Source organism: Barbus barbus (assembly GCF_936440315.1).
Source record: "Barbus barbus genome assembly, chromosome: 33".
NCBI lineage: Eukaryota > Metazoa > Chordata > Actinopteri > Cypriniformes > Cyprinidae > Barbus > Barbus barbus.
Window position 1 is genome coordinate 27,800,810 of NC_136761.1, and position 10,316 is coordinate 27,811,125.

Sequence of the window (10,316 nt, forward strand, 5' to 3'; positions counted from 1 at the left end):
TAAGAGCCTATAGAGCCCACGCTGCCATCATTATTTATAAGTTTAATTGTAATTGTAATTTACATTATTTGTTGTAGCTCAGCATCCACACATCCTTGAAGTGTAGGGGACATTTACACCAGCTGATGAGAAACTCGTACTGTACTCTGATGTCTGTGTTGACGCAGAGGTTAGGGTCACTAACTGTCCCGTATTAGCCGGGACGTCCCGTATATTGGGCCTAACTGATTTGTCCCTGTCCCTTTTATTGACTGCTGTGCTGATCTAACCACCAACTGATACAACAGCAGCAGTGCTGATCACAACACTTCAGAATGATCACCTGTCATCATCCAGTCAATTTGTCTATTAATATTAATTATTGCAGAGATAATCATTTTGAAGAATTAAGTGGCCAATTGAGAGAATCAATTCATCTGAATCTCAGGAAACCTGTCAAGGACCCTGTCTAGTACTCTTTATCACGTTGCATTTTACACAGCAGTTCCCTATCTGTCGGTCACTACGAGTTATGTCGTGACGACATTAGGGGATTTACTTGAGAGCCCCGACTGCCTCTGATAAGAGAAAACGCCAATGAAATTTGGCTAGTGGATTTTGCATACCTGAGCCACTCCCCGTGCATACGGGTATAAAAGGGCGACAGGTGCATCCACTCATCAGATTTTTGCTTCGGAGCCGAGTGGATGAGAAATCTTCAAAACAGATCAGATCTCCACAAAGCCGTCTGCCTCGAAGTTTGTTCCTGGGTGGCGTTACGGTGCAGACAGCGGTGTCCCTGCAGCAGCGATTCCCCTGGGCACTTCACCTGAAAGAGCAAATTTCTAAAACACTGGGCGGTTCGCGTCTTTTTAAAGATGCCGTTCCGTCCGTGTTCTCTTGGTTGCGGTCGCTTCCTGTCCTCGGATGACGGTCACGAGCGTTGTCTTCAGTGTCTGGGCATCCAGCACGCTGAAGATGCGTTTGTGGATGAGTCATGCGCCTGTTGTGGGCGTATGAACATGGCAACGCTGCGTTCTCGCCTTTCCTTTCTGAAAGGATTGGCACCCTCTGCCGCCACCCGTCCCGGTCTCTCTGGCTCGAGCAGAGGACCGCCGGCTGGCGCTCTGGGAGATCTGAGGGTGACGGTAAGAGCTTCTCCGCCGGGCACGTCCCCGCGGACCTCTTACTCCTCCCGCAGCGCTTGTTCCGTCCGGTTCCCGAGTGATTTCGCTGGTTCGCCTCACGGGGCCGCCAGCATTTCATTCGGTGCGCCGCCCGAGGATCAGATGTCGATCGCGGCATCGGGGGATGGGCTTTCGTCCTCTGAGGATGAACGATCGGCGGGGCTGCCCCCCTCGGGTGTTGTCGCCACTGCCGATCCGGACCCAGAGCTGACGGCCATGCTTGCCCGGGCAGCCGTGAGTATCGGGCTGGAGGTCAACAGACCGCCCAGTCCCGAGCCCTCGCGGCTGGATGATTGGTTCATCGGCGCAAAACGCGACCAGCGGCCGCACTTTGCCCCGGTGCCTTTCTTCCCGGAGGTGCATGAGGAGCTGACGAAGTCGTGGACGGCCCCTTTCTCGGCCAGAAGCCGCTCGTCTCCCTCCTCCGTCCTCACTACCCTCGATGGCGGGGCGGCCAGGGGGTACGTGGATATTCCCCAGGTGGAGAGAGCGGTTGCGGTGCACCTGTGCCCGCAAAACGCCGCCACCTGGAGGAATCGTCCGCGTCTCCCGTCCAAAGCCTGTAAGCTGACGGCCGCACTCGCCGCCAAGGCCTACAGCGCTGCGGGCCAGGCCGCCTCTGCCCTGCATGCCATGGCCATCCTGCAAGTTCACCAGGCCAAGGCACTAAAACAAATGCACGAGGGTAGTCCCGACCCGGGGTTGATGCAGGAGCTGCGCACGGCGACTGACTTCGCTCTCCGGGCGACGAAAGTCACGGCGCGGTCCCTCGGGAAGGCGATGTCCACGTTAGTGGTCCAAGAGCGCCATCTCTGGCTCAATCTGGCCGAGATGAAGGACGTCGACAAAGTACGCTTTCTCGACGCCTCCATCTCCCAGACGGGGCTATTTGGCGACACTGTCGAGGGTTTTGCCCAGCAATTCTCGGCAGTACAAAAGCAGACGGAGGCAATTCAGCACATCCTCCCTAAACGGCGGGATGCTCCAGCTGCCACCGCTGGCCCAAGGGCCAGGCCCCAGTCTGCTGGTCGCCGTGGGCGCCCTCCTGCGTCCTCCAGAGCTGCTCCGCCCCGTGCTGAGTCGTCACCTAGGCCGGTGCGTCGAGCCTCTCGCAGGAGTGCGGCGCCCCCTGCGCCTCAGCCGGCCGCCAAGTCCTCCAGGAAGACGACAAAGCGGCCCTGACGCGCACAACCCGGAGATGGAGGAATTTGCTCTTTCCCAGGAGACGACGAGGCTAGCGTCGCTCCTTCCCCCGGAGGAAGGCCGGGTGGAGAATCCTGTGTTTTCTTTTCTTTCTGTTCCGCCACTGGCTCAAGGGCCAGTGGTACCCACATTGTCAAAGAAAGAGCAATTTCCCTTCCCTCCGGGTTCCCAGGTCTGCGGGCTGACAGTGTGCGACGCAATGCCTCCTCACTCTCACCCGAGACCCATATTGCCAGTGGCCAAGAGAGTGCGGTCTGGGGACGCGATGCCTCCCCGCGCACCTCTAGCCAGTCCCCCCGGGGACTTAGGGAGTTTTGTGGGGATGAGTCAGAACGCACTGCCTTCTGTTCCATCCAACCTTACTCCCCCTCGCTGCACCACTGCGGGCACGTCGATTGGGCCTTTGGTGCCGCTTGCACGGTATCTGGGGGCGTGGCTTGCGCTACCCAGCCCGTCTCGCTGGCTCATTCGCACAGTTCGACTCGGCTATGCGATTCAGTTCGCCAGGCGGCCGCCCAGGTTCAGCGGCATCCTCGAGACTTCGGTGGCAGTCCGAGATGCACCTGTCCTGCGCGAGGAGATTGCTGTCCTTCTGGCAAAGGGTGCAATCGAGCCGGTCCCTCCAGCCGAGATGAGGCAGGGGTTTTACAGCCCCTACTTCATCGTGCCCAAGAAAGGCGGTGGCCTTCGGCCAATCCTGGACCTGCGAGTCTTGAATCGGGCCCTACACAAGCTCCCGTTCAAGATGTTGACGCAGATGAGTTCACTCCGTGGATTGGTTTGCAGCGATCGACCTGAAGGACGCTTACTCTCATGTCTCGATTCGCCCTCGACACAGGCCGTTCCTACGGTTTGCGTTCGAGGGGCGGGCATGGCAGTACAGGGTCCTCCCCTTCGGGCTCTCCCTGTCTCCCCGTGCCTTCACGAAGGTGGCGGAGGGCGCCCTTGCCCCGTTACGGGAAGTGGGCGTCAGGATCCTCAACTATCTCGATGATTGGCTCATCCTGGCCCGATCGCGAGAACAGTTGGGTGGTCACAGGGACCTGGTGCTCCGGCACCTCAGCCAGTTGGGGCTTCGGGTCAACTGGGAAAAGAGCAAGCTCTCCCCCGTGCAGAGAATCTCTTTTCTCGGTGTGGAGTTAGACTCTGTGAGTATGATGGCACGTCTCTCGGACGAGCGTGCCCAATCAGTGCTGAACTGCCTGAGTTCCTTCAGAGGCAGGACAGTGGTTCCGCTGAAACAGTTTCAGCAGCTCCTGGGGCATATGGCATCCGTAGCCGCAGTCACGCCGCTCGGGTTGCTTCATATGAGACCACTTCAGCACTGGTTACACTCACGGGTCCCGAGATGGGCATGGCGCCGCGGGACACGTCGTGTCACCATCACGCTATCGTGTCGCCGCTCTTTCAGCCCCTGGTCGGACCTTGCCTTCCTACGGGCCGGGGTGCCCTTAGGACAAGTGTCCCGGCATGTTGTTGTCACAACAGATGCCTCCAGCATGGGCTGGGGCGCTATATGCAACGGGCAGGCAGCCTCGGGGCTCTGGATGGGGCCTCGACTGCTTTGGCACTTCAACTGCCTAGAGCTGTTGGCAGTGCATCTGGCCTTAAAGCAGTTCCGGCCACTGCTCCTAGGCCAGCACGTGTTGGTCCGCACGGACAACACTGCGGCTGTTTCGTACATCAACCGGCAGGGAGGTCTACGATCACGCCGCATGTCACAGCTCGCCCGCCATCTCCTCCTCTGGAGTCAGTCACAGCTCAAATCGCTGCGCGCCGTCCACATTCCGGGGGAGCTCAATCGTGCAGCCGACGCGCTCTCACGACAGCTCACTTCCCCGGAGAATGGCGACTCCATCCCGAGACGATCCGGCTGATTTGGAGTCGATTCGGGGAAGCTCAGGTAGACCTGTTTGCTTCCCGCAAGTCCTCCCACTGCCAGCTGTATTCCCCCTGGCCGAGGCCCCCCCCCGGCACGGACGCACTGGCACACAGCTGGCCTCGGGCTCTGCGCAAGTATGCGTTTCCCCCAGTGAGCCTGATCGCACAGACACTGTGCAAGGTCAGGGAGGACGAGGAGCAGGTCTTGTTGGTTGCGCCATATTGGCCCACCCGGACCTGATTTCCGGAACTCACCCTCCTCGCGACAGCCCCTCCCTGGCGCATCCCTCTGAGGAAGGACCTTCTTTCTCAGGGGCTCGGCACCATACGGCACCCGCGTCCGGCTCTGTGGAACCGCCATGTGCGGCTCCTGGATGGGACGCGGCAGACTTGAGTGGCCTGCCACAGGCTGAAGTGGAGTCTGTTCGCGGACTGGTGTTCTTCTCGGCGGGAGGACCCCCGAAGATGCACGATTGGAGTGGTGCTTTCTTTCCTGCAAGAGAGGTTGGAGCGCGGGCTGTCGCCCTCCACCTTGAAAGTGTACGTGGCTGCTATTGCGGCCCATCACGATGCAGTGGACGGCCGGTCCCTGGGGAAGCACGATCTCATCGTGAGGTTCCTGAGGGGTGCCAGAAGGTTAAATCCTCCTAGGCCACCCCTGATGCCCTCCCGGGATCTCTCTATTGTCCTGGCTGGACTTCAGAGAGGTCCCTTTGAGCCGCTGGACTCAGTCGAGCTGAAATTCCTGTCGGCCAAGACAGCGCTCCTGACCGCGCTCACTTCCATCAAGAGGGTCGGGGACCTTCAAGCATTTTCGGTAAGCGAAGAGTGCCTTGTGTTTGGGCCGGCCTACTCTCACGTTGTCCTGAGACCCCGGCCTGGATACGTGCCTAAGGTTCCCACCACGCCTTTCCGCGATCAGGTGGTGAACCTGCAAGCACTGCCCTCGGAGGAGGCAGACCCAGCCTTGGCGTTGATGTGTCCCGTAAGAGCGCTGCGCATATACGTGGACCGCACCCGGAGCTTCAGAAGCTCTGAGCAGCTCTTTGTCTGCCACGGAGGTCAGCAGAAAGGGAAGGCTGTCTCCAAGCAGAGGTTGGCCCACTGGATAGTGGATGCCATCGCCTTGGCGTACCAATCCCAAGGCGAGCCGTGCCCCCTCGGGGTGAGGGCTCACTCCACACGGAGTGTTGCCTCCTCCTATGCGCTGGCGCACGGCGCCTCTTTGGCAGACATCTGTAGAGCTGCGGGCTGGGCGACACCGAACACCTTCGCGAGATTTTACAGTCTCCGCGTTGAGCCAGTCTCTTCCCGTGTGTTGGGTAACAGGTAAGTGGCGGGAAGAGTTGGCCGGTGTCACGCTTGCTGCGCCATTCCCCCTTACCCGGGGATACGAGCGCCTATTCTCTCCTCCAGTTAGTTCCCCGAACGGCGAACCCTGGCGGAGTTCCTCCAGCACCCCCGGCAGTCAGGCTGGGCGGAGCAGTCTGACGCCAGGCTCAGTACCGGTGTTAGCTTGCCCGGGTCTCCGGTCAGCCCCTGTACTCGGCTAGGTGCCCGTGCGGCCTGATTCCCTTCGGGTGATCCCACACGTGTATTCATCCACGGTACGGTTTCCCTCATGGTAAACCCGTGTCTTCCCTTTGACAGAGCTCTGTCAGGCCCTGCTGGCAGCCTTCCTCCCTTCTCCTAGGTAGGATCTGCCCCAGGGTCCAGGCGTATGTAGCACTGCCCCAGGCTTGGGCCAGTCCATACCAGTGTCTCCACACGTTACCTCCCTTCGGGCAGGGTGTGGCCTCCGTAGCGCCCTTCTCCGGAAGGCTCGCTTCCCCGTCGTTACTGCCGGGCTGTAACAACAAACAGGAAAGACTTGAAGCAATCTTTCATAGAAGGTCGAAATCCCTTCCGATTTCTGGGGAAAGGAACAGCGGCTTGGCTATCTCCAGCAGCAATGTACTCAGTGGTCCCTGCGGGCACCAAGGTTAGCGAATTTGCGCTGGGGCGACGGGAAGGTTGCGACCTTCGCATCGCATTTGTCTGTCACGCGCTAGCTTGTCAACATCTGCATGCCACAAGGTCGTGACGGGGTTCAGGTTGTGGCGCTTTCCATAGACCCCTAATGTCGTCACGACATAACTCGTAGTGACCGACAGATAGGGAACGTCTCGGTTACGTACGTAACCCTCGTTCCCTGATGGAGGGAACGGAGACGTTATGTCCCCATGCCACAATCTTGAACCATCGCTGGTTGCCAGGGACACGTTCTCGGCTCCTCAGCGGAAAACCTGATGAGTGGATGCACCTGTCGCCCTTTTATACCCGTATGCACGGGGAGTGGCTCAGGTATGCAAAATCCACTAGCCAAATTTCATTGGCGTTTTCTCTTATCAGAGGCAGTCGGGGCTCTCAAGTAAATCCCCTAATGTCGTCACGACATAACGTCTCCGTTCCCTCCATCAGGGAACGAGGGTTACGTACGTAACCGAGACGTTTTTCAGCTTCTTCTTAGAGAATACAGAGCACCACCTCAACACTTAAACAATATGCTTCCACCTAAAGGTTAAAACACCACAGACACTTCCAGGTCACATTACAGTTCAAATCTGTAATTAGTAAGTGATGTTAAGCATGTTTCATTGAATGTTTTGGGGGCATTGTACCCTTTTGCATTGTGACATTTACCCCTCACATTTGACATATGAGGAAATGCACTAAAATAAAATGATAAATTCTCAAAACATTAATGCAAAAATGTATATTAATTCTAATATGTATAAAATAACTCAAATCATCATATCACCATAAAATGCACCTCAGAGAAATGCATTTGCAGCAAATAAAAAAAAAAAATAATAATTGTAATTACAAATAAATAAATTAAAATTAAAATTAAATTCTAAAACATTAAGAATGTTTAGGGAGTAGAAGTGCATTTAATTGTCATGGAAATAATGTTGCAGTGCAAATAAAATGAATGGTGTTTATTTTCTTTATAAAAATATAATTTATTTTGATTTTGGGATTAAATATTTGTTTATAATTTAGTGCCATGCCAGAGAAAGTTAAAAACAGTAAAAGTAAATAAATAAACAACATTGTTAAACACTTGTTAAAGTTTAAAGTTTATTTTTCATTAAAAAAGTGAGACCATGATGATAGCCTGACTTTATTAATAATAAATAGCCTGACTTTATTAATAATCTAATTATTAATCTAATTATCTAATCTTTCCTTAAGAATCAACCAAAAAGCAGAGTCCTGAAGCAGTTAAACTATTAAACTATCACAATCCATCAAAATACAAATATGACTTTGACGTGTTCTTGACAGGTTTTGTGAGATTCTGCATCTCTCTTGTTGCTGTTGTCTAGCAAATACTTCAATCATGTATTAAAATCTCACCAGGACAGGGTTTGACTCTAATGGTCTTCTGTGCGTGACTGACGTGGTTCTTCACGCTGCAGATGATGTTTCCATCAGTTCCCTCATCCAGATCAATGCTGCTGTTTCCATCCATCAGTGGATCTCCATTCAGAGTCCAGCTGTAGAAGAGCTGATCCCTCTCAGAGGAGCAGAACACCCTCATCACCCCACTGGAGGAGCAGATGATTGACACTTCCACTGAGCCAATAGGAGCTGGAGGGAGGGACACATCAGAGTCACATGACAAACACAGGAGAATCTTGTTACTATTACTGGAGTATGTAGTGTGTTTACTGTGTGCTACAGGAATAAAAACCTTCACAGAGACTCAACTGATTCATTTGCATGAGAGTGAGATCTTTGGAGAACATGAGATTGTAATGAGTCTGATGAGAGAGTTTCTGTACCTTCAACAATCACTTGAAGATCTCTAGATGTTTCTGTGCCGTCTGAGCTCTCGAGAATTAATCTGTAATTCCCTGAATCTGCTCTGATCACACGGTTTATTATCAGAAGCCCATTAATGACTGTCACTTCAGGTCTGTTATTATAAAGATCACATTCACTCATCCTCATCCTGCCATTCTTTACTCTACAAACTGGATCATGTTGTGTGTTGTTTATTCTCTTATGTATCTTCAGGTCATATTTACTAGCGTCCAGCACCATCAGCAGATTGAGTTTGTGTCCCAGAGCTGCGTAACAGGGATCAGACTGATCAAACCTGCAGTTTAATTCCAGACCTGAGGAACAAAACACACACACACACACACACACACATTTATTTGAATATATTATTGAGCTCTTCTTATAGATCTCCATTGTTTTTATATGAAGTTAATATTTTTTGTCTCCTAATCACAATCCTCACAGAAAGAAATGCAAAACACTAGATTTATATCAAATTTATATTTATTTAATTATATTAATTATATTTAATTAATTATCAATTAATATTTATTTTCAATTTATATTTAATATTTTAGTTAGCATTCTTAACTAATGTTGGTCCAGCTCACTAGTCAGTGTTCAACAGGTTTCATTAGATTAGTGAGGACATTGTGGACTAGTATAATCAAACTTGTACACACACACACACACACACACGCATAGAGGTGGAGAGAGAGAATGTATCAACACATACAGACAGTGATACTGCTGGCAGAAATGTCTTTCTTATCCTTAATTAAAACCCCTAGGCTATTGGTGACGACAAGCTCTGTGTACTTTTCTGTCCATTAATGTTTTTGTTTTTTAACCATGATGAAAAAAAAAAAAGAATGATTATTGTATTTTTAAATGCTATGCTGAAAGCCAAACTTTAAATTAGAACCATACACACAAAATGCTGCCCGAAAAAGTAAAATATTGACTCCCGCACATTCAGTTGAGAACTAGAGCCGTCTTTGGAACAATACAGAGACTTAATAATCCTGGGAACTTTATAATCATGAAATTATATATTGGGATATAACTTTGTCATAATTGTGTTTGCTATCTGGGTCATGGTATCGTAGAGGTCCATGCACGGTCACTCAAAGCATGTACAGTACATCATGTTGGCTCTAAACACAAGGATTTAATATACGGGGTAAATATAAATATAAATATAATATAGGACTATATAAAATTATAAGCTCCAGATACAGGCAGGCCGGGTTCCAGAATCAAATCACTGAGGGTGCTTCTGAAATCAGTGAAGGTGCTCTAGCCTTAACGTACATCTATTTTGACATATTTTTGCCCTGTCCATTGATAGTGACAGCTGCATTGTAAGATATCACTGGTGCTATTAGCATCATGAAAAACAAAACTTATTCAAATTCTGAATGGATTAGCCAAGAAAGCGTGCCAAGATTGCTCCCTTTATAATTACAAAGCTGTCATTCATTTCAGTTCATCACAATCTCACAAAGTTACATTATAACCAATGAAGCTCTACTCTGCACAATGAATCTCTCATTTACATCATGTTACGTTTTTTTTAATTATAATGAGAGACTACCGAGTGTGCAGCACTGAATAAAACTGTGGCATGGAGTTGATTCTAACTTAAAACGCTTGGCCACTGCATTTAGGAAATCAACAGAAAATATCAGTGATTGGCTACATTGAAAACACTGAGAATAGAAACCTCCAGGGTTCAAACACAAATACACACTGGAGCATTTGGAAAATATGTTTTGCCAGTATCCTATTTCTACTGCTTCAACTGACGTTCTCTTGCTTCTGTTTCGTTCCCTAGCACTCCTATATAACATGCCCTGGATACAGTTAATTGCAAAGAAATATCTACTGAGTTTACATGTTTTTAGGCATGAAAAATGATTAAGATCATACAAATATTGAAGCCAAAGGTTTTCATAAAGCACCAGTATAAAAATGCTGGTAGCGACGTCTGTAGCGCGAGAGGGTGCTTATATAAAAGCTAGAAATTAAATTTAAATATATTTAAAAACAAGCTTTATATAATTTTTACGATTTTCTATAAAATACGAATTTTGAATAATAAAAATGAGTTTGTGTCTGGTTATTCATTAGTGTTTGAACCATTATAGAAGAAACCAGATTTTCTAAATTTCAGTTTTCAACATCAAATGTTAGCTTAGGCTTAAAGATTGTGGAAAGGTAATGCATTTCATC

The 10,316-nt window shown here is 50.3% G+C and overlaps 1 protein-coding gene across 1 annotated transcript in view; it reads right to left on the reverse strand.

The window, feature by feature from the left end:
- LOC306853068 (uncharacterized protein) overlaps positions 1 to 7,882 on the reverse strand; it is a 47,623-nt gene extending 39,741 nt beyond the window's left edge. Inside the window, exon 1 of the mRNA XM_079390242.1 lies at positions 7,653 to 7,882. Coding sequence (XP_079246368.1) covers positions 7,653 to 7,836 — 184 coding nt within the window. The 5' untranslated portion in view covers positions 7,837 to 7,882. The remainder of the gene's footprint in view (positions 1 to 7,652) is intronic.
- Between the last annotated feature and the right edge of the window lie 2,434 nt (positions 7,883 to 10,316).